This window comes from Dipodomys merriami, unplaced genomic scaffold (assembly GCF_024711535.1).
Source record: "Dipodomys merriami isolate MVZ:Mamm:240054 unplaced genomic scaffold, mDipMer1.0.p SCAF_2, whole genome shotgun sequence".
In the NCBI taxonomy this organism is placed as follows: domain Eukaryota; kingdom Metazoa; phylum Chordata; class Mammalia; order Rodentia; family Heteromyidae; genus Dipodomys; species Dipodomys merriami.
The window spans coordinates 40693115-40718779 of record NW_027203381.1 but is presented as its reverse complement, the minus strand read 5'-3'; the positions used below and the strand labels follow the sequence as shown (position 1 = coordinate 40718779).

The 25665-nt window shown below is 40.0% G+C and overlaps 1 protein-coding gene across 1 annotated transcript in view; it reads right to left on the bottom strand.

The window, feature by feature from the left end:
* Positions 1-25665, bottom strand: part of Abhd3 (abhydrolase domain containing 3, phospholipase) — a 51023-nt gene that overhangs the window by 12372 nt on the left and 12986 nt on the right. The window contains exons 4-5 of the mRNA XM_070029455.1: positions 18425-18470; positions 601-713 (exon numbers count right to left, since the gene is read on the bottom strand). Of these exons, the coding sequence (XP_069885556.1) occupies positions 601-713; positions 18425-18470 (159 nt within the window). The remainder of the gene's footprint in view (positions 1-600; positions 714-18424; positions 18471-25665) is intronic.

Below are 25665 nucleotides of genomic sequence, written 5' to 3'. Positions count from 1 at the left end.
TGCTGAGGAATTGAACCCAGGGCCTAATGCATGCAAGGCAAGCACTCTACCACTGAGCCACCTTCCCAGCCCCGAGTCCCTGAGATTTTTATCTGCAATGAATAAACACTAAAAAGCCACATGTGGAGCTGTGGCTCAAGAGGTAAAGCACCAGCTGCAAGCAAAACAGGGTAAGGGACAGCACCCAGGCCCTGAGTTTAAGCCCCAGTACCTGTACACATACAAACACGTGCAAAAAATTACCTGAATTCATTTCTTCTTTGTTTCTCTCAACCACGTGATAAGATGCAAATAAGCAAACACTTATTTTAAAATCTCCAGGTAGGGCTGGGAAGTTGGCTTAGTGGTAGGGTGCTTGCCTAGCATGCATGAAGCCCTGGGTTCAATTCCTCAGTACCACATAAACGGAAAAAGCCAGAAGTGGCAGTGTGGTTCAAGTGGCAGAGTGCTAACCAGGGACTGTGCCCAAGCCCTGAGTTCAAGCTGCAGGACTGGCAAATAAATAAATAATATAAAATTTGTAGCTAGCTTACAGTCCTCTGAAAGGGATACTGAGTAGGACTTCTTCTCTTCAGATATTTTAGAAAGAGAAAATCTTACCCTCCCATTGAAACTCCTGCTGCCAGAAAAGGAGCAGAAGGGAACAAGCTGTGAACATGGTGAATAACTGTCTCCAAGTCTTCAGTGTTAGCACAACAGTATGTCCTTGGTGTCTAGAAGCAAATGATAAGCAATAAATAAATAAATATTAAAAGGTAAGATTATTTGCATAATACGTAAGAAGAACATGGAAGTCATAAACATGAAAAGCAACCATTCTTTACCCATACTGTCAATAATAACTTGTTTTCATCTTTTCCATTATACATATATGCCATTTAAAGTCAACAGGATTCAGGTTGGTCCTAACAGAAAGACTTTTCAACATGCAAAGAAAACCCTGATGCAAGGTGGGTAAACTCAACAAAATTACTTTCAATTTAAAATATAATTTTCTAGCCAGTGGCACATGCTTGTCATCCTACCTTTGAGAAAGGCTGAGAACCTGAAGATGGTTCTAAGGCAGTCCTTGTAAAAACAAAATGTCTACAACACTCCATCTCCATGGAAGAAGATGGGTGTGGTGGTGAACGCCTGTCCTAGTTACAACAGGATTGACTCTAGATAGGAGGCAAGACCCTATCTTAAAAATAACTAGCATAAAAAAGCTCCAGAGACCTAACTTCCAACCCCTAAACTGAGAAAAAATTGTTAATCTCAACTCAAACGAGTCTCCATCTTTGGAAGAACAGTTACTTTAGGAAGAAAAAAAAATAGAGAATTACACTTTAAAAAAGTTTTATTTATAATATAAAGGTGATGTTGGGGGTGTTATAGTTACATAAGTCAGGTAAAAGAGTACATTTTTTGGACAAGGTCATCCCTTTCCTCAATCTCTCCCAGTTTTTCCCTCCCATCCCCACTCACAAGTTATAATTTTCAGCATAGGGTTTAGTGAGTACCACTGCAGCTTTTGTAGAATTATACTTTTAATATATAAAGAAAGTATCAGTCCCTCACTCCCAAGCTAACATATTTTTTTCCAGTCCTGGGGCTTGAACTCAAGGCCGGGCACTGTCCTTGAGCTTCTTTTGCTCAAGGCTATTCTCTCTACCACTTGAGCCACAGCACCACTTCTAGCTTTCTCTGTGTATGTGGTACTGAGGAATCAAACTCAAGGCTTCTAGGCAAGCACTCTACCAATAAGCCACATTCTTAGTCCCCCAAAATAATTTGTTATAAAACAACAACAACAAGAACAAGTGTCTGTAGCTAGGCGTAGGTAGTTCACACCTGTAATTCTACTACTCAGGAGGCTGAGATCCACTGATCTCAGATTGAAGCCAGTATGGGTAAGATAATCCTCAGATTCTAATATCCAATTAACCACCAGAAAAGTGGAAGTGGGAGCCATGGCTCAAAGTGGTAGAGCCCTAGCCTTGAGAGAAAAAAAAAAAAAGCTCAGGGACAGTGCTCAGGCCCTGAGCTCAAGCCCCATGACCAACAAAAAATAAATAAATAGGCTGGGCACCAGTGGCTCACACCTGTAATCCTAGCTACTCAGGAGGCTAAGATCTGAGAATTACGGTTTGAAGCCAGGCAGGACAGAAAAGCCATGAGACTCTTATCTCCAAAAAAACCACTCAGAAACTGGAAATGGCACTGTGGCTCATGTAGTAGAGTGCTAGCCTTGAGCACAAAGAGGCTCAGGGACTGTGTCCCTGAGTTCAAGCCCCACAATTAACAAACAAATAAATAAGTGTCTGTGACTAGAGTATTAGAAGCCAACACAGGAGAATTATGAGTTTGAAGCCAACCTGAACTACATAGTGAATAAAATCCTCTTCCCTAAAAAGTGGTAAAGTTCCTAACCAAAGAACTATTTCTCTATCCCCAACTCCATCTGTCAGTGAAGGAATAAAGGGCCTTTACTTCAGATACAGTAATGGCCAGTCTGACTTCTTTTTTCTAACCATATCTAGTTAGCCTCAGCTGTGCTGAACATGGTACACTGCAGTAGGCACTGAACATGTTAAATTATGTAAAGCTGATTTTGCCTCAATACATAATACATTAAAACAAATGGTTTTTATGTGAAATTCATCAATAAGGGCTTTGTTTAGAGCAGAACCGCATCCAAAATGCTTTATTTGAGATCTGCGACGAGTGAATAATTCTCTTTAAAATACAGTGAATGTGCATATGAATAAACTACTATAAGGAAAAGTATTATGACAGAAAATTATCTGGAATTTCTTACCAAGGAGATAAACCATAACATTCCTCTAATAAAAACACTGAAACTAGTTATTGGCACCACCGTAATTTTAATGTTCCAAAACCATGTTCTAGGAAGATTATATAATCTATAAATCTGTTGATTCAATAATGAGTAGTTGGAAAAATTTAAATAATCCATACACTTAAACTGATCTCTAAAATACAACTTATTGTCTAATGTCATCTTTTTGATGTATGCCTAGTGCTCTGGCTAGGCTTTTTTTGCTGGCTGGAGCTCTACTATCTGAGCTGTGCCTATAGTCCACCTTTTATGCCAGTTTAGAGATGGAGTCTCATTAACTTTTCTACCCAGATTGGCTTCAAATTCTAGGTCTCAGCCCCCTGAGTAGCAAGGATTCCAGGTATGAACCACCTGTTCCTTCTCTGAAAACATTACAGGATGGAATAGGAGAAACTCTAGGGCTCCTTGGCACAGGCCGAAATTTTCTTAATAGAGACCAAAAAACACAACAAATCAAAGAAAAGTTGGACAAATGGGATTGCATGAAACTGCAGAGCTTCTTCATGGCAAAGGACATAGCTAGCAAGATCAACAGAAAGCCCACGAATTGGGAGAAGATCTTCACTAGCCATACAACAGACAAGGGTCTTATATCTAAAATATACTTAGAACTCAAAAAATTAAATCCCCTAACAACAAATCCTCAAAGAAACAACTGCCTGATAAATAAGTGGGCTAAAGACTTAAAGAGAAACTTCTCTGAAGAGGAAATAAGAATGGCCAATAGAAACATGAAGAAATGCTCAACCTCTCTAGCCATAAAATAAATGCAAATCAAAACAACATTGAGATTCCACCTTACCCCACTTAGAATGGCTATAATCAAGAAATCTAATAACAACAGATGCTGGAGGGGATGTGGCCAAAAGGAAACCCTACTGCATTGTTGGTGGGAATGTGAACTTGTTCAACCACTTTGGAAAGCAGTATGGAGGTTTCTCAAAAGACTCCACATAGGACCGGGAAGGTGGCTCAGTGATAGAGCGCTTGCCTTGCATGCTCAAGGCCCTGGGTTCGATTCCTCAGCACCACATAAGCAAAAAGAAAAAAGCTGGAAGTGGCGCTGTGGCTCAAGTGGTAGAGCGCTAGCCTTGAGCTGAAGAGCTGAGGGACAGCACCCAGGCCCAGAGTTCAGGCCCCATGACCGGACCCAAAAAAAAAAAAAAAGACTCCACATAGAGCTCCCCCCTATGACCCAGCAATCCCACTTTTGGGCATTTACCCAAAGATCACAAACAAGGCCACACTAAAGCTACCAGCACAACTATGTTTATCTCAGCATTATTTACCATAGCTACGATATGGAACCAACCCAGATGCCTCTCAGTAGATGAATGGATCAAGAAAACATGATACACACACAATGGAATTCTATGCCTCAGATCTTTTTTGGTGGTGGTGGTGGTGATGGGGCTTGATCTCAGGACTTGAGTGCTATCTCTGAGCTTTTGTGCTCAAGACAAGTGCTCTATCACTTTAATCCACAGCTCCAATTCTGGTTTTGGAGGTAAGGGTTTCATGAACTTTTTACCCAGGTTAGAACCACAATCCTTAGATCTCAGCCTTCTGAGTATCTAAGATTACAGGCATGAGCCCCCAGAACCCGCCTTAATACTCAATTTTGTTTTTTGTTTTTTGCCAGTCCTGGGGCTTGCACTCAGGGCCTGGGCTTCTTTTGCTCAAGGCTTAGCACTCTACCACTTGAACCACAGCACCCATTCTGACTTTTTCTATTTATGTCGTACTGAGGCATTGAATCCAGGGCTTTGTGCATGCTAGGCAAGTACTCTACCACTAAGCCACATTCCCAGCCCAATACTTAGTTCTTCAAGGCCTTACTCACCTCCATAGCTTCATTAACCACTTCTTGGTGCACTTGTCTACTGTCTTTCTCTCAACCTGAGAGAATTTCTATGTCCTAGCAAGCAGCTTCACTGGACTGTTCTTGTTTTTCAAATGAAAAATGACCAAACTCAATCCTCCTTTTATAGAATTGTGATAAAAACTCTCCTTACTTCTCAGAATTACCCATTTTCCTGTATATAACATCTGTATTTCCTAGTTAATTATTAACTATAGGTGACATTGCCATTTTCCATAAGGCTGATAAACTTAAGACCTGCAGATGAATTCTCAAGTTCAAGCCCAGCATTGGCACAGATTAAAAAAAGAGAAGACAATAAAGAAAACGTTACCAAGCAGTTTATAGCTGTGAACAACTGGGACTCAATCTTCTTAGGGAACTCTCTGGGAGATTATGTTAAATGAGGCTTAAAAAAAAATCTCTAAAGAGCAGCAAGTAAATTGGACTAATATCCACCATGTCCCTTCAGTCACTGCTTGAGGACTATTCCTAGAGGAAATGAAGCCTCCAGGACTTCTGGTGTGCCCAGGGGCTAGAGAAGGTTCTTAATCACAGAAGAAGGTTCTCACAGTTGGTCACCCTCGGGTAGGTGTGGATTAGAATGCTGAGTACAAAGTGGGTAGTAAGATCTGGTTTTTACTATCTGTCACTAGGCCTTCCTGCTTCTTACCTGGGCTGCACTAATCACCAATTCACTGGGTAATTCCAGTATTTTCTTTTTTCTTTTCTGTTGGTCACGGACCTGAACTCTGGCCTGGTGCTGTCCCTCAGCTCTTCAGCTCAAGGCTAGAGCTCTACCACTTGAGCCACAACACTACTTCTGGCTTTTTCTGCTTATGTAGTGCTGAGGAATCGAACCCAGGGCCTCACGCATGCAAAGCAAGAACTCTACCACTGAGCCACCATCCCAGCCCCTCCAGTATTTTCTAATTACCATCTGTAATCTACCATCCAGTGCACTGTCAGGCAAATTTTCATAAAGAACACTTCAGGTTCTAACCATGAACATTTTTCTGCAGAAAATCCTTTATTAGCTTTCCATTAGTACTGAATTAAGCACAAACTCCTCCAAGTGTTTAAGGCCTGGACAACAGGAAGCCAAACATCCTTTCCATCTCAGTATTTTATTCTTTCTCCACATGTACAGGTTCAAATCAATGGGGTCCTAATGTTCTCTTGTGCCATCCTTGCTATGTGTGTGTGTGTATACATTTCATCTGCTTGCTGACTACACTGTCAGCAGTTGACTATTGCAATTGTCATTTGAATAAATGACGGGTACATGACTATAGGTAAGTCTTGACTTCTGTCTGCTAGGGCCTCACCTTTCCTAATTCTTCCTGGATTTCCAGTTCACACTATCCTAGTGTCTATTGCAAGCCCTACTGTCAGTCAATAAATACCTGTCAAACAGAACTGAGACACACAGGCCTGAAAATGAGAAGACTTGATTAATATAATTTGCAGAAGTTGAGCAATTATATAAAATATTTCTCCTTGCCATTTGATTGCCTCCAAAAGGAGACAGATATTTTCATTATCATCTAAAGTAAGAAACCGCAATGCAGGCCAAAAAATTCAGGTTTATTAAAGAACTGATTCATTCAGGATACACCACAAGGACACTTGGGGCATAATACAGTCTTTCTAATATCTGAATTAGCAGGCTTTCCAAAAATTGTCTTCACAACTAAAGATAAAATTTAGCAGCTTTTTAAAGTGAACAACTAGATTCTTCTCAGCTACTTGGGCTACAAATGCAACTAGTAACTTCTTGTTGTAGTAATTCCTTTCATTTCCATACTCCCAGCACAGAAGGTAAATTGAACCATACCTAATCAGAACAGGGATGAATGAAGATCTGGCATGATTTATCTGCGTGAGATAACATGGGAAAGATATCTGAAAAAAAATGCAAAAAATCCAAAAAGCATTCCAGCAGATGTGTGTGTCTGTGTCTGTATGTGTCTGTGTGTCTGTACGAGTGCTTAAACAGGGCCACTAGAGCCACATCTCTATTCTGGCTTTTTGGTGGTTAACTGGAGATAAGAGTCTCAGACTTGTTTTGAGGATGTTGAGCCAAGATTTCAGCCTCTTGAGAAGCTAGGATTACAGTTGTGAGCCACCAATACACATTTTTCCAGCAGATAACTGAGCATACATTTATTTTTTTTTAGTGACAGAAAAATGTGACAGAATTACAAATAAAGATTGTTCAAATTATTCAAGTGCAACTATGATCAGAGAGCAAGAATAATAGCAAACAGCAATCTGTTTAACAGCTGTAAGTGTTCATTTTAAATCAAGCATTGAGAGATTAGTCATGTATAATTCCTAATATTTGTATATAAAAGGAAAATAATAAAGTATATTTAATTATTTTTGGTCTGTCATGGGGTTTAAATTCTGGACCTGGGCACTGTTCCTGAGCTCTTTTGCTCAAGGCTAGTGCTCTACCACTTTGAGCCACAGAATTACTTCCAGTTTTCTGGTGGCTAGTTGGAGTCTCTTGGACTTTTCTGCCTGGGCTGGATTTGAACCATATCCTCAGATCTCAGCCTCTTGAGTAGCTAGGATTACAGGCATGAGCCACCAGCGCACAGCTATATTTAATTTTTATCTATGGTTCATATCTAATTTTACTTGTGCAAAAGGGTATCATGATATTTCCATACATGCAGGTCTAATAGTTTTCTTTCTTAACTGATTAAGCTCAAAAAGAAAATGTAAGAAGTTGATTTCTCCCTAACCTGGAAATAGAATTTTCATATCTGATTTCAGAAGCCCTCTGTTTTAGCATTAAATTTTTTCCCATTACATTTTTTTAGCCTGGAAAAAATTTTTAAATTTACCCTGTTAATCAGGTAGCCCGACTCTCCCTAGCTATTCTGGGAAGAGATTAGTTTGCTAATCTGCAGTAGAGCCATAACAGAATCCTTCCTTAACACTGGAGTTACCTTACGGCCAAAACCATCTAGGGTTTTAGAGTTTTTCTCAATAAAACAAAAACTGAAAAAGAAATATATATATATATATATATATATATCTTTATAAACATTTAAATTTCAAGTGTACTTTATTGTCATGTCTGACAATCATCTGAAATTTAGAATACTTCATTTTTTATAGTCTTCCTCTGAGTATTTAATCATCTATAGTTATTTGATGATCCTATTAGATGAACTCTATTCAAAAGGGAATAATTTTTTTTAAATAACAGGACCAATTATGCTCTTAAGTTCATCTCTGCAGTGTGATTTGTTTTCATTCCCCTCATTCCTTGTCCAGTGCCTAGTGAACTGCCCCAATTGTCTCTAGGAAAATCGATCTTATTTTTGGAATATGAGTTAATCAAATAAAAAGCCATAGAAAAGAAAAAGGATATGAATATATAATAAAATCAGCAACTTAATACACAATCATTTCACCTAGTTGCTGACATAAAAATGACCAAGTGTCTAAATCTGTACGAGACATTTCTCATTAAAAAAAAATTAACTGCCCCATGAGTCAGGCTGGTAAGTGCTGAAGCTAAGATGACCTGCGTGCCACGTTCCTGCTAATGCTCCAGATGGCTCTGCTCGTGCAGACATGGTACACAAGCCACACCAGCAAGAGGGCTGTTCTCTTCACGGCTAACATTAGCCAGCCAGCCAGTTCTTTTCAGTCTAGGCTCCTAACATGCAGGTCTGTGCTTTCCTATGGCTGTCTCTGGGACCAGGGATGGTGAGCCTGAGTCAGATGGCTGCCACATGTACAATTACTCATCCCTCACAGGACTTTCAGCCTTGTCTGTACATGAAACTCACTGAAGAATATACATACATATGAGTGTGTGTGTTTATCTGAAACCAAGGGAATCTGAACTTCTGGATAAGTAGGGTTCATAGATCAGGATTTTTTAAAGCTTACAGAGAGTTCTTAATGTGCCACCAGGATCTAGATCTGATCTGAGTCCTTGGGTTTTTGTTTTCGGCACTGCAGTTTGAACTTATGTTTTCTTAGCAGGTGCTCTACCACTTGAACCATGCCCCTGGCCACCAGAGCTGAGACCTTAGCCATATAAAACAGCTGAGACTGGAGGGAGATGTGGCTCATAGGAGTCATTCTTAGTTCTCCCTGAGGTTCTCAGCCTAACTTGACTGAAAGACAGCACTGAAAGGTCGAGATACTAGCCTGGACACTCTGAGTTCCTACCCTAATTAGCTTTCAGACTCTTCTTTCCCAGACATGTCCACATCTATAAAAGGAGATTTGAAAACCTCTAAAACAGAGACATTCAAAGTGCCAGCCCAGAGTGAGTGCCAGTCTCAGTATGTAACTCAGTCTGCTATTTCTACTGTCAGGAGCATAGGGCTGGGAGCGTGGCTCAAGTGGTACAGTCTTGCCTAGCAGGCCAGAGGCCCTGTGTTCAATCACTGGTTTTACAAAATTAAAATTATGAATATTTCTTTGAGGGGGGGAAGTCACCTTGGGTGTGTGCAAACTGAATTGGTTTACATTCTTTTTTCTAAGAAAAATCATATACTTTATTAAATTGGAAAATAAACATTGTACATATTTATTGGTATAATATGTTTTGCAATAAGACTACATTATATGATGACTAAATGGAGTAAATTAAATAAATATTACCTCACATGCCTATTTTTTTGTGGTGAGAACACTTAATAGCTACTCAAAATCTACTCTCTTGGGGGAGAACAATGGAAGGGGTGACAATGATCAAAATATATTATACTCATAATCTGACTTGTAGAATCGAAGCCCCTTTGAACACTGCTTAAAATAAGAATATAAACATCTACTTGCTTAGCTAGTTTCAAGCATACAATATAATCCTTTGTTATTAACCAGTCATCAAGTTGTATAATAGCTCTTTGGAACTTACTCTTCCTAAATGAAATTCTGTCTTTTGCCAAGTATCTCCTCACTCCCCCACCCACCCTCTAGCAACCAGCATTTTCCTCTGTGCTTCTGTGGTTTCTAAATTGGTTTATATTCCTTTGAAGCCTCTCAGCTTATCAGGGACTGGTATCAGGCTATGAGGAATGGGAGACCCTGCCTAGACCACACAATTCATTCCCTTCCCTTCCCTTTCCTTTTTCTTCTCCTTCCTCCTCTCCTCTCCTTTCCACTCCCCTCCTGCCCCCCCCCCCAACACTCCTCTCTTTTCTTTGTGCCTGTTCTGGGGCTTGATTCAGTGCCTGGACATTGTCTCTAAGCTTTATTTTGCTCAAGGCTGGTGTTCTAGCACTCGAGCCACAGCTCCCATTCTAGCTTTTTGCTGGTTAATTGGAAATAAGAGTCTCAACAACTTTCTTGCCCAAGCTAGCTTCAAAACTCAAACTTCAGATCTCAGCTTTCTGAGAAGCTAGGGTTATAGGAGGGAGCCACTGGCACCCAGCTTGAGAAGCATAGCTTTGAAGACTCTTCCTGCTTCCATGGGAGCAGCTCTTGACTTGAGTTAGGAAATGCCTGAAGGAACTTTTCTTTTCAATGACATGTCATTTCTATGCATCAGATGATCCGCCCATGTAAAATGTACAAGTTAGGGATTTTTAATATATTCAAAGTTGTACAACCACCTCTACCACCATTTTTGAACATTTTCACCACCCTGAAAAGAAAGTCTCTGCCATGAGCCCTAGGCATCCACTAATCTACTTTCTGTCTTAGAGGGATTTGCCTCTTGTGAATATGTTATATAAATGGAGTCACAAATGTGGTTTATTGTTACTAGCTTCACACTTAGCATAATGTCTTCAAGGTTCATAGGCACCCAATACTTTTTAATATGATCATTCTATGATATGACAGGCTACATTTTGTTTATACATTCATTCACTGGAAGATCTCTGGGTTGTTTCTACCTTCTAGCTAGTAGGAATAATATTACAATAGATATACATGGATACATTTTGAGAGAACATGTATTTTTACTGCTCTGAGCCGTGTTTAAATATCCGAGGAACTGCTAGACTATTTTCCAAAGCAGCTTGTGGGGCCTAAGTATACAGGTGTCTGATAACCCAATGGGCAACAACAAACTCAATTTTCACTAAGTTCTTTGTGAATTATCATTCCTAAGCTACATTTAGTAATCAATCAGTAATATTAGGGAGCTTGTGAGTAACTTGGATTCTTAGATTCATTTTTTTTAAATTAATTCTTTTGGAGTTGGTTCTAAGGCTTAAGCTCAGGTCAGGACTTTATATCCTACCACTTGAGCCATAGCTCCACTTCTGGCTTTTTGGTGTTAAATTGGAAGTAAGAGTCTCATTGACTTTCCTGCTTGGGCTGGCTTTGAACTGCAATTCTCAGCTCTCAGCTTTCTGAGTAGCTAGTATTACAGGTAGGCATGAGTTATCAGTGCCTAGCAGGATTCCTGTATTCTTTTTTGGGGGGGACTTAAACAGGATTCCTGTATTCTTTTGGGGTGGGGCTTAAACTCTGGAGGCCTGGCGCTGTCCTTGAGCTCTTCAGCTCAAGGCTAGTGCACTACCACTTGTGCCACACTGGTGTTCTGGTGGTTAATTGGAGATAAGAGTATAGAGTATAGGGCTGGGAAGGTAGCTCCATGGTAGAGTGCTTGCCTTGCATGCATGAGGCCCTATGTTTTCTTCCTCAGCACCACATAAGCAGAAAAGGGTATAGAGTATCAAGGACTTTTTCTGCCTGGGCTAGCTTTGAACCATGATCCTCAGATCTCTGCCTCCTAAGTAACTACGATTACAGGCATGAGCTACTAGCACCTGGCTAGGACTCCTAGATTCTTAACCTTGAAAGCTAATCTGCAGGGAGAGAAGAAAAGGTTCCATCTCTTCCAAGCATGCCCAGAACCCTACAGGATATCTGAAGTTCTGTCTACTGAGACTAGGATGGACTGTCATCTCCTACAGAAAACAACCAGGAAAGGAGAAGTAAAGTCTTTAGATTTCCTTGTGAGGAAACCCTTTGCTCGTCCCATACTCCTGCAATGACCAGTAGGAAATGAAGACAAATATGTGGTAGCAGAACTTCAGCAATCCCTACACAGAGTTCATCTGATATATTTCAGCAAAGCCTTTACAGTGTTCTCCTTCCTCTTCTAGGAAAACTGCTTGACAACCTCCCCCCCACCCTACATTTCATTTCACCTTTAACAGTTCTTTGAGGTTTATTTCAGGTAGAGACAGGTCCTTCCTGTTTGATCTTGGCAGAATCATCTTTTTTTTTTTTTTTTATGCCTACCCTAAGGGCTTTCTTACTCTGGGTTTGGAACAAGGAGAGGTATAAATAAACAAGACTTCTAGGAGAAAGCAACAATGGCTCCTCTCAGCTAAGAGAGGATGTTATCAAAGGACCTAAATGTTAAAGTTAGCTCTCATCCTTAATATTGGCATCTTGTTTGTATGATCCAAAAGTTAAGAAAGAATTGAAATAACCAAACTATAATAAAAATTCTGTCCTTTTAGAACCACAAATTATTTCCATTTTTATGATCCTAATTTAATTAGGGCAATTTTATTAAATGGCCAAAAATATAATTAGTTATATCCTTTTAGACAACTATTTAAAATTTATTATAGAATGTATCAGTATACATTAATTAAATATACAGTTCTTATTCTCTAAGGATCTAAGTACAATTATGCCTTCAATGATGAAAAGCTTTATTTTATGGGGCATTCTGCTATTCGTCATTGCATGTAAACATCAAATATCCTTATGAAGTGGCATGTGTACAATGGTATTGCTTTTTCCCCCCTCAGGTAAGTAAAGAATCAGAAAGGTTATTTGACTTGTCTTCTTTCACTTAGCTTATTAGTGATGGAAACTAAACTTGAACTTTAAAATTTTAAAAAATTGAACAGTTCTTCTAGGAATACACTATGACTTTGTAACAACTCAAAGTATTCTTATGAGTTGGCCAGTTGCTGCATCTTTTTAAAATAAATTTCTAATTGACTTAAATGCTGTATTAGCTTTCCAATACCATGACAAGACATCCTGGGCAGGGAAGAATTAGAAAGCTGGGAGATGTATTCTGGTTCAGTTCCTAAAGTTTCAGTCTGTGGTTACTTGGCTTCCTTGTTTCTAGGCCTGTGATGAGGAAGAACATAATAGCAAAGAATGCATGTGGCAGAACAAAGTTGCTCATCTTTTGGCAGCCAAGAAGAATGGAATGGGAAAAGACAAAATATACAAGAACGCCTGCCCAGTGACCTTTGTCCTCTGATCCAACCAGTCCTTACAGTAATGATTCTGCTACCTCCCAACACCACCCTCAACTGGCAACTGAACTTTGAGCACATGGCCTTTGGGCAGCATGTAAGATCCAAACTATAACAAATGCGAAAGATAATGGTGGTATTCAGGATTGAACCCTGAGTCTCTCAGTTGCTAGACAATCACTTCAGCCATGCCCTCAAACCTGAAGATATAATGCTTCCTAATCAGTTTCTTTTCTTTTTTCTGACTCCTTTCCCTTTTCTTGTTGTATTGTCTTAATTTTGTTATTTATTTATTTATCTACCTATTTTTTTTTTTTTTGGTGGACCGTAAGACTTGAACTCTGGACTTGGGCACTGACCCTGCACTCTTCAGCTCAAGGCGAGTACTCTACTGCTAGAGCCACAGCACCACTTTCGGTTTTTCTAGTGGTTTATTAGAGATAAGAGGCTCATGGACTTTCCTGCCAGGCTGGCTTTGAACCGGGATCCTCAGATCTCAGCCTCCTGAGTAGCTAGGATTACAGGTGTGAGCCACCGGTACCTGGCTTAATTTTAATTTATTTTTCTTTTTGTAGTGCTTGGTATGGAACGCAAAGTCTTGGCAAGATAGAGCTTGAGAGAACTCAAATGGCTTCACTCCTTTTGCCTCATGCTTGCCTGGCTGGTGCTCTATCACTTTGAGCTATGCCTCCAGCCCTGTTTTATGCTGGTTCAATGGGGATGAAGACTAGTAAAATTGTTCTGCCCAGGCTGGCCTCAAACCATGATGATCCTCTAGATCTAGCCTCCTAAGTAGCTAGGACAGTCTTAAGCCATCTGAACTCAGCTCCTTTTGCTTTTAATTTGGTTTTCAGATAGTTTCTCATAGTAATTTTCCTCAAATTAACCTTCTCCTGGCTGATCTTATGTCACAATCCTCCTACTTCTATCCTCTGAGTAATTAACTCCATCATCTGAGTAATGGAAGGTTATAGGTGTATACTGCCACACCTGCTATCCATGTTTTCTAAGAGCCTATCCATAGACCTCTCCTCTACAGTCTCCCCACGAAATCTCAACCACTCTTGGGCTCCAATTTCTACCTGCTCATATCTCTTCCAAGGGTCAGTTCAGTATATCAAGCTGTTTACTAGAAATTCCCACTTGGATAATCTAAAAACTACCTATATGCCTACTTTGGTTTGAATGTGTCTCCAAAAAATTCATTATTGGAAACTTAGTCTCCAAACATTTACTAATAGCATTTGAGAGTGAGACCTGAATCCACTTATTTTGTTGTTGTTGTTCTCTCCTCTATATAGTCTCCCTATGTCTGCTTTCTAATTCCAAATTCTGGGAAGGTCTGTAGTAACTGCTTTCTCACTGGTATCCCAGCCTTTAACTTCCGCCCTATCCATCCCTTTTCTACATTTTACTGCTATGGTTCCTCTCAAACATAAACAAGATCAAATTATGTCCCTATCTCCAACTTGGCAATTCCAAATTTCTTAGGATTTTCCCCATCATTCTGTCAACTCTGTCCCTGCCCTCCTCAAAGAATTCTGTTACTTTCTAAATAGTAAGGAGTTTAGCATAATGGTCAAGAAATATAAGCATATGGTCAGATCACCTAAGTCTGAGTCCTGACTTTGTCAGTTCTTGGCTAGGGACAGTTCTTGTCTTCCTATGTCTCATTTCCTTCATCTAGAAACCTAAATCACTGAGTTGATTCTCATAACCAACATAAAGCATAAAAAGGTATTAGCCATCAGGTCCCAGCTGCTCAGGAAGCTAAGATTGAAATCCTTCAAAACCAGCCCAGGCAGGAAAATCCACAAGATTCTTACCTCCAGTTAACAAGCAAAATGAAGAAGAAGGAGAAGGAGAAGAGGAGGAGGAGGAGGAGGTGGAAGAAGAGGAGAAGGGGAAAGGGGAGGGGATCGGGAGGGGAAGAGGGAAAAGAAAAGAACTAGCATTACAGGTATGCACTACCACACTCAGTTCCTACACTTATAGTTGATATTGAATAACGTTTGACTCTGAATTTGAGCTGATGAGGAATAGGGTTTCTTTGTCCTTCACTTTATGAGATCCAATAGACACTTCTTCTAGCATGATATTTCCTGGAGAACATCAGATCAGGTTTTCCTCATTTATGTGTAGAGGACTTACATGTTAGAATGCACAGCAGATGGGAGCTCCTCAAAAGAATGTGCTTAGACTAAGCCCAAAATGGAAAATTCCAATCTTTCTATTCAGAGTACTGTCTACAAGAATCTGAAAGGGATAGCTAGCCTAAATGAGGAAATGTGAACCTTCTCATCAAACTATTGATTATAAGGCACTTGAGGAAGGGCATAAACACTTTTACAACTTTTATTTTTGCAAACTTATTGATCTTGATTCCTTCTAGGGCTTAAGTGACTACAAAGCAGAGTATAAGAATTCTGTTCTTCCACAGTGCTCATAAAGCATTCACATTTGTCACGAGTATATTTTCATTTCCAGAATGACTTCATAGTCTTAATGTCATTCACTCAAAACAAAACAGTTCCTTCCAGTTCTAATAGGATTACCTTTGACCTACTGAATGTATTTCAGTGAGTTTAATAATTTACCTTCCAGCACTGCTTTCCTTTTCCCTATCCCTTTCCATTACCCTGCCCCTCCTCTCTAGATCTCTCTTATATATATATATTTTTTTGTGCCAGTACTGGGGCTTAAACTCAGGGCTTAGGAAGCTGTACCTTGTTTTTGTTTTTGTTTTTTTGGTAGTTAACTGGAGGTAAGTGTCTTACCAATTTTTTTTTTTTTTTTTTTTTGCTCTGGCTGGCTTTGAACCATGATACTTAGATTTCAGCCTCCTGAGATTTCAGCTTAGATTTCAGCTCAGACTGTAAGCATTATGCCCACCTTTGGTCCTCAGCTCCACCCAGACCTGAGCTCCTCCCTGTCCAGGAGTTCTTACCACATAGCTGGCCCCTCCCTCTCTCCACCCAGACCCACCTGAACTCCCATCTACCTCACTTCCTGCCCCCAGACCCTGCTGCTACCTAGATAGTGGAGGTCTCCATGTGCTCTCTCTCTCTCCGAGAGAAATATGGCTCCTCTAATAAACCTTGTAATAATCTTTCTCCTGTGCTTGTCTGCCTCTGCGTGGTCCTCTGCCATGGATGTAGCAGATCCTTTCATTGATCCTTTCAGAGACCCCCAATATCTGTTGTCCTTTTTCCCTTCCTTCCTTCCCTTCCTCCTTCTTTCCCTTCTAACATTCTTTGCTTCCTTCCTGAATATCCTCTTTTCTCTTTCTTTTTAGATTTTTGAGATAGGGTCTCACTGTATTACCCAAGATGGTACTGAACTCCTTGGTTCAAGATTCCTCCAGCCTCAGCATCTTAAATAGCTGGGATTACAGGCCCAATCACAAGCCTGGATCAACTTACAGGTTTAAACATCAGATAGAATTATGACTTGCTAAGATATGAATAGCAAATACTAGAAAGGACAGGGATGGCAGAAGGGGAAGAAGACCTGGTTTAAAATTTAAAGTCCCAGTGGTATGCACTAGACACTATGTTGAAAATGAACTATACAATTTGTGGCTGGGGATGGGAGGGAAAGACTGGGAGAAAGCAAGAGAAGTAGCGACACTGTCTGAAAAGAAATGTACTCTCTCTTTATCTGATTTATGTAACAGTAACCCCTCTGTACCTCACCTTTATGATAATATAAAAAATTAAAAAATTAAAGCCTACTTTAAAAAATTATCTACTCACACCTGTAATTCTAGGATTGGAAGGATTGTAGTTCAAAGCCAGCTTGGGGGAAAAAAAATCAAGTGAACCCACTGCAACCAACAAAAATATGGGTGAAGTGGAGTATCCCTATCATTTCCATTACACAGAAGTATAAATAGGAGAATTGTGGTCCAAGCTAGCCCAGGCAAAAACCAAGACCCTGTCCAAAAAAATAACAAAATAAAAAAGGACAGGTAGTTATTTCTTTGTAAAATGGAAGACTTTGTATTGTAATGTTGATAGGAGGAAAGTTTTATTTTTCAAATAAGTATTCATGAAAGTACTCACACATTACAAATGTTGGCTATATTTCTCCTCATGACTAGTGCCTGCCTATTTAAATATGTGATTATTTTTAGAATGGAAGAAATCCAGCTTAATAAATGTGATTTGATACTGTAAAAAAAAAAGGACAGGTAGTGTAAGGCTGTGAGTTCAAACTTTGGTACTGACAAAAAAGAAAGAAAACGAAGAAGGCTTAAATGAATTTTACAACTTGTGGTAGAGACGGGAGGAAAAAACTGGGAGAGAGGGAAGGAGAAACAATGTTCAAAAAGAAATGTACTCATTATCTGGCTTATTGTTATTTTTACCTGACTTATTTTTGTGTGTCAGTCATGGGGCTTGAACTCTGGGCCTGGACACTGTCCCTGAGCTTTTCAGCTCAAGCCAAGCACTCTACCACTTGAGCCACAGAGCCATGTCTGGTTTTCTGGTAGTTAATTGGAGATAAGAGTTTCATGGACTTTCCTGCCTGGGCTGGCTTTGAACCGTGATCCGTGATCCTCAGATCTCAGCCTCCTGAGTAGCTAGGATGACAGGTGTGAGCCACTGGCACCCAGCCTGATTGTTTTTAAATTAAAAACAATGTGATGAAAGGGGTGCCATGGATCAGCATACACTGTATTTATAAACTGATTTGTTAAATGGTAACTCCATTATACAACTCCGTAAACATAACAAAAATAATAATTTAAAATGCATTTGTATTAAAAGTAATGTAAATTTGTATCTACTGATGTATTATATATATTCATAACATCCTCATTAACACAGATTTAATAGTGTATAATTGTGTGTCTTGAAAATTTCCTTTTTTGTATTTGTACACCATGAACTTGCATAAAATATTTTGCATAAACAATTTTTGCATAAACAACTATCTTAAATTTAAAAGAATATGCTTTTAGTATAAAACTGGAAATTAGCTAGGCTCTGATAGCTCATCCCTATAATCATAGCTACTCAGGAGACTGAGATCTGATGATTTCAGTTCAATGTCACCCAGGGCAGGAAAGTCCATGAGACTTCTATCTTCAACTAACCACCAAAAAGCTAGAAGTTCAGCTGTGGTTCAAGTGTTAGGGCACCAGCCTTCAGCATAAAAACTCAGGGATAGCACCCAGGCCCTGAGTTCAAACCCCACTACTAGCACTAAGAAAAGAAGAAAGCAAAAAATATGAAAATTATTCTTTTTTTTTTGGTCGGTCATGGGGTTTGAAATATAGGCCTGGGCGCTGCCCTGGGCTCTTCAGCTTAAGGTTAGCACTCTATCACTTGAGCTACAGTGCTACTTCTGGCCTTTTGTTTATGTGGTGCTGAGGAATTGAACCCAGGGCCTCATGTATGTGAAGCAAGCACTCTACCACTGAGCCATCTTCCCAGCCCCTAGAAATTATTCTTTTAAATTTCTTAAAAACTTAAAAATTCTTTTAAATTTACTTACCAAGAGACTTTCTCCTGCTACTCCTCTGTTGTTAAAAACCACACATCTAAAAAGAAATCAGGAAACATTATATGTATATATGATTTCTGATCATGATATACTTTTTAAAAATTTAATTTAAATTTTGAACTAGCATTCATTAATGATATGACAGGTTTCATTGATAATTCCACACATACACAGTGTACTTAGAACATGTCTACCTTCCCATTATATTCCATTCCTCTCCTTCCTCCTCCCTTCTTTTCCATTGTTTACTGAGTTTCATTAAGCTATTTTCATGTGTGTGTATTTCCCCTTTCTTCTGATCCCTTCTTACACAGACCTCTTTTCATATTTATGACCCATTTGCTACTTAAAAAGTACTGTGTCAGGTATTGGTGACTCACATCTATAATCCTATCTACTCAAGAATCTGAGATCTGAAGATAGTGGTTTAAAGCCAACCCCGGCAGAGAAGTCTACGAGACTCTTGTCTGCCATTAATCACCAAAAAGCCAGAAGTAAAGCTGTGGGCTCAAGTGGTAAACACCAGTCTTGCATGAAAAAGCCAAGAAAGAGCATGAGACTCTGAGTTTAAACTCCAATACTGGCATAAACACAAACAAACAAACAAAATCGCTTTTCTTTAAATTTACTTATCTAATCAATGAGGGTCATCTAGAACTCAAAGGTTTCTCTCTTTTTTTTCCAATACTGGAGTTTGAAGTCAAGGCTTCCTCCTTGGTAGGCAAGTGCTCTGTTGCAGAACCATGATTCTGGCACTTGTTGCAATGGTTTTGTATGTATGCATTTATTTATTTATTTTTGTGCCAGTACTGAGGTTTGAATCCAGGGCCTTGAACTGGTTCTACTTTTTCCACATGCAGCTAGCACTCTACCACTTGAGATGCACCTCCACTTTGGGCTTTTTGCTTGTTATTTGGAGATCAATGTCTCAGATTTGTTGCCTAGGCTAACTTTGAACCTTTGTTCACAGATCTCAGCCTCCTGAGTAGCTACGATTATAAATTTGAGACATTGGTTTCTGGTGCTGCACTGGTTATTTTTGAGATAGGGTCTCATTTTTTGCCCAGGCCCACACCTGGACTTCCCTTTGCCTATTTTACATTTCCCATCTTGGCTAGAATGACAGGCAGGTACCACAATGCCCAGCTTCTTCCACAGACATGGAGTCTCACAGATTTTTCTACCTAGGCTGGCCTGGAACCAAGATCTGTCTGATCTCAGCTTCCCAAGTAGTTGAGATAAAGGTTCATGCCACTGAGCTTGGCTATTGGTTGAGAAGAGGTTTTAAGTGGATGCCCAGGATGCCCTTGAACTGCAATTCTCCTAATCTCATCCTCCCAAGTATCTACAAGGTGCTATTCAATACACACACACACACACACACACACACACACACACACACACACACACACACACACACACACACACACACACACACACACACACACACACACACACACACACACACACACACACACACACACACACACACACCACTTCTTTTTTTTGCCAGTCCTGCAGCTTGAACTCAGGGCCTGGATACTGTCCCTGAGCTGCTTTTGCTCAAGGCTAGTGCTCTTCTACCCCTTGGGCCACAGTGCCACTTCTGGCTTTTTCTGTGTATGTGGTACTGAGGAATCGAACCCAGAGCTTCATGCATGCTAGACAAGCACTCTACCACTAAGCCACCTTCCCAGCCCTCAAGATATATTTTTGCAGAAAAATACTTGCATCCAAAACCCCATATGGGATTTCTAAAATTAGTATGTATTAATTATACAAGAGAGGTTTCACTGTGACATTTCCACACATATATACAATACATCCCATTCAAACTCATCCCTCTGTCACTCTCCCTTACCCCCCTCCCCAGTTCTTAAAACAATTTCAATATTTCATAATTCTATTTTTTTCTTTTCTTTTCTTCTTGCTGGTGCTGGGGCTTGAACTCAGGGCCTGGGTACTGTCCCTGAGCTTCTTTTGCTAAAGGTTAGTACTCTACCACTTGAGCCACACCACCACTTCCAGATTTTTCTGTTTATGTGGTACTGAGTCTTCATGCATGCTAGGCAAACACTCTACCACTAAGCCACATTCCCAGACCCACAAAATTCTATTTTCACACATGCAAATACTTTGCCCACATCAATCACCCTTTTCCCTTTAGTACACACTCTCCCAAAACAAATTGTTTTACTTTCATTTTTTGGTGTGTTTATTAACTTTCACTATTGGAGATTATTATTACTTTTTCAGCTGTGTCTAAAAGAAGAGAAATGGTCCCAAAATCTTAGATATCCAATTTGGGGGAGGGGGAAACTAGGAGATACATTTTATTTGACTTACATAAGAGAAATCTTTAATATATTATAAATACATGCAAAAAAAGGACAAGGTCTCACTATGTCTTCCAGGCTGGTCCTAAGATTCTGAGCTCAAGCAAGTCATCCTGCTTCACTCTTGGCTGTTACTTTTTTCCCCCTTTCTTTTTTACTTTCACTTTCTTTCTAAGAAAAGAAAAATAGACTAGAAATAAATAAAACTTGGGTTGACCATTTATATTCATTTGCTCAAGCACCTAAGTTACACAGGAACTGTGACCTTGAATGCTGAGACTCCTATTCAGAAAGGAGTCACTTTTAGAGATCAAACATTTAAGAAAAGATAAAATAGCTTGTTAAGCAAGATGCTACCATGTGACTGACACCGGGAAAAGGCCTTGGAAGTAGACAGGGAAAAGAAAAGAAAATCTGCACACTCACAGAAAAGCAGTCAGTACACCTGGGATTTTCTTCCAAAGTGCAGACTAAGATATCTGCACTTTTCTGCAGGCAATGTTGAAAGTGGATGACAGCTCTGGTCATCTTTTGCTAGAGGAGGAGCCAAACTGACCTCTCCACCTGTCTTTGGTCCCAAGAATGTTTAATCCATGGCAGTCATTGCTACTTCTAGCCTTGGAAGCAGAAGGATAAGGGAGAAAGAGGGAAGAGCCAAGCAGCCACAGAAGACAGCAGAATAAGCTGCCATTCTCTCCTCCATTTCTCTCACTTAACTCCTCTGCTACACTGATAGTCATCAGGGAATACATTACACATTAAGCTAAGGAGCTGCTTGTGAAGTTATTATTTTTCAGTCAGGTGCTATCTCCTGCCTATAATCCTAGTTCCTCAAGAGGGTGAAATTTGAAGAGCCCTGTTCAAAGCCAGACTGGGCAGGAGAGTCCATGAGACTCTTATCCCCAATTAACCAGCAAAAAGCTTGAAGTGGAGTTGGGGCTCACGTGGTAGAGTGCCAGCCTTGAGTAAGACTTAAAAAACAGTGCTCATGCCCCGATTCAAGCCGCAATACTATCACACACATACATGCATTAGTGCATGTGCACACACATACACAATCCCACAAACTACTATTCTTCAGGCATCCAAAACCCTCTGTTAACAACTCTCCAGTTTCTGCAGCTTATCTTATTTAAATGCTGTCTCTGTGTGAGGAAAATTAGTCAGCTAAACTCATTTTTCCAACATATTTGTAACTACTGAAATATTCTTCTCAAAACAAAGAAAATAGAAACAAGAAATGGCAAATAAGAGAATAAATCAGTGTAAGGAACTTTCTGGGACAAGAGAAGATGGAATCCAGGTGCTGTGGTCTCAGTGTCCCATAGAGATTCCGCTATTGAAATTTAATTCCCACTACAAAGTAGGAATTAAGAGACTGGAAACTTAATCCAATTATAATGTTTGTAAGTGAGGTCTTTGTGGAGGGGCATAATTGGGATTAAGTAAGGTCACCAGAATAGAGATCCCATTATAGAATACTGGTGGTTTTGTAAGAAGCAAAATGCTGGGTGCTGGTGGCTCATGCCTATAAGTCTAGTTACTCAGGAGCTGAGATCTGAGGATCACAATTCAAAGCCAGAGACCCTTATCTCCAATTAACCACCAAGCCACCGCCCCCCCAAAAAAAAACCCCAAAAAACTGGAAGTGAAGCTGTGGCTCAAGTGATAGAGTACTAGTTTTGAGCACAAAAGCTCAGGCACAGCTCCCAGGCCCTGAGTTCAAGTCCTAAAATCAGAAGAAAAAAAAAAGATGAATGGTACCAGGATGCTCATGTGATACACACTACTTATCTCTTACCATGTGATGCTCTGAGCCACCTTGGGACTCTGAACATGAAGTCATCAGTAGACATGGCCCATAGACTTTGGGCCTTCAGAACTATAAAAATCAAAATAAATATTTTTTTTCTCTACAGATACCTACCTTTATTTCATTAGCATAACACAATGTTATTTCATTAGAATAACACAACATAGACGAATATACCAGCAAAGCAGATGAATTTCCTCTGATGAAGGTTAAGTAAAAGGCAGAGAGCTATTATAACACAGGGTTTCTCAGTCTTTAGCATTAAAGACATTTCAGACCAAATAATTCTTTGTAGTAGGGCTGTCCTGTATATTATAGGATGTCTGATGGTATCTCTGGCTTCTAACAACTGTAAGTCAGCAAAACCTACCCCAGGCATATCAATCAAAAATATATTCAGGGATGGGGATGTAACTCAGAGGAAGACACTTGTCTAACATTAATCCCTGGTTTAATTCCTAGCACTGAAAACCAAAGCCAAAAGCAACCTTTTCAGATATTGCCAAATGTTCTTTGGAGCAAAACTTCCCCTTGGCTGTTAAGGTGGGGAGGACCAGAAAGCCTTGACTCTACTCAGGTTCTACACACATGGTCTTTCCTACTAAACACACAGGGCAGACTCTGGGCTTGGGAACCTAGGAAAAGCAGTAAAGAAAGAGTAAGAGCAATAGGTACCTTTCTAGGTCTCATTTCCAAATATGCAAGATAAAGAGTTTTTTTTTTTTCTGACAGCCTTAAATTTCTTCCAGTTCTAAGCTCTCCAAGACTTAGAGTCTAAATATAGAAATAGTAATCATTAAAGAATGGAATAAGAGGAAGCTTTAGGGTCAGCTATTCACACTGCACTGATCTCAAATAACGACAAAGTGAATTACTGCTTACTGCTTGAAAGATCAAGTTGTAAACATTTCACATGCATAGTAATATTAAAATGATACTCGTTTATCCAAAACTTCATTAAACAGAGTACTGAACTAAAGGCTCAAGCTACAGAGTGTAGTAGAGAAAGAAAATAACAATATAAAGTTTCTGATCTCAAGGATAGTACCATATAGCTAGACGTGTGTGTGTGTGTGTGTGTGTGTGTGTGTGTGTGTGTGTGTGTGTGTGTGTGTGTGTGTGTGTGTGTGTGTGTGTGTGTGTGTGTGTGTCCCTGGGGATTGAACTCAAGGCCTCAGGCCTGGTAGACAAGTCCTCTACCACTTGAGCTATGTCTCTAGCCCCCAGCTCATTAGACTTATAAGCTATGTACCATATTTTCAGATGAGCAACAACAAATATGATATCACCATCCAGTACAGGATTCAATGTCCAGTGAATGATATGGATTTTAAAAAAGCCCTGTGAGGGCTGGGAAGATGGCTCAGTGGTAGAGTGCTTGCCTTGCATGCCTGAGGCCCTGGGTTTGATTCCTCAGCACCACATAAGCAAAAAGAAAAAAGCCGGAAGTGGTGCTGTGGCTCAAGTGGTCGAGAGCTGAAGAGCTGAGGGACAGCACCCAGGCTCAGAGTTCAGGCCCCACAACCGGAACCCCCCCCCCAAAAAAAAAGCCCTGTGAGATCATAACAGGCATAGTTGATTAGGAAAGAAAGGTTTTCATACAAAAGTAGATATGTTTTATGCTAAGACTTGGAAAAAATGGTAAAGATTTCAGCTGGAGGAAAGTATGGGAATCTATGTGGAGGGCGCAATATGTGCAAAGATAAAGGTGAGACCATGCACAATGTTCTCAGGTATGGAAAAAACAGATCATCTTTGTTGAAATATGGCTGCGCAAAGGGTAATGACAGAAAGGAACGACAGGAAATAGGTTAGAACCGAAATAGACATAGGGCTTTAAGTGCAAGGCTCAGAACAGATGGCAAGGAGCTCTGCTTCTAGGAATGTCAAGCAAGATTCTGTTACACTCACCTACAGAATAATGGCCAAAAACTCTCCACAAAATAGTAAAGCAATAGAGAACAACAACAAAAATGCAGGCAGAAACTGAAAGGAAGTTAATGCTAGAAAGAAAATGACATTGGAAGTTGGGTGCCAGTGACTTATACCTGCACCCTTGCTACTCAAAAGGTTGAGATCCAGGAACTGTAGTTCAAATCCAACATGAGCAAGAAAGTCCATGAAACGATGTCTCCAAAATGACCAGCAAAAAGTAGTGCTAGAGCCAGGTGCAGGTGTAGGCTCATGCCTATAATCCTAGCTATTCAGGCTCATGCCTATAATCCTAGCTACTCAGGAGGCTGAGATCTGAGGATTGCAGTTTGAAGTCAGTTCAGGCAGAAAAGTCCCTGTGAAACTCTGATCTCCAATTAACCACTCAAAAAATGGGAAATGGTACCATGGCTCAAATGGTAAGAATGCTAGCCTTGAGCACAAAGAGGCTCAAGGACAGCACCCAGGCCCTTAGTTCATGCTCCACAACTGACCAAAAAGTAGGGCTGGAAGCATGGCTCAAATGTTAGAGTGTCAACCAAGCAAGCTAAGCACAGGCACGCACTGAGTTCAAACCCCAGTACTGTTTAAAAAAAAAAAGGCATTAAGTGAGTTTCTATTTTTATAGCTTTTTGTTTATACTTTGGGCTGAGAAATTTTAAATCACATAGAATTGAAAAATTAAAAACTCCAGGCACTGGAGGTTCACAACTGTAATACTAGCTACTCAGGAGGCTGAGATCTGAGGATCGTGGTTCAAAGCCAGCCCAGGCAGAAAAGTCCATGAAACTCTTATCTCCAATAAACCACCAGAAAACTGGAAGTGGTGCTGTGGCTCAAGTGATAGAGCACTAGCCTTGAGCTGAAGAACTGAGGGACAGTGCCCAGGCCCAGAGTTCAGGCCCCATTACTGACAAAAACAAACAAAAAACCTAAAAACTAGACTTTGGGGGCAACTATGGCAGTTGGAAAATGGAAGAAATGTCTGAGGAAGAAGACAGAGGAAAAGCCTTTAATTCTAGATAAAAACTGGTCCTCAATATCTGACAAATCATCTGTCTGTTTATATTTGTTTATATTACAGGTGTTCACCAAGACAACCAGGTTAGTTCTGCTTTTGGTTGGTAAAATTGAGTTAATAGTATGTGTGG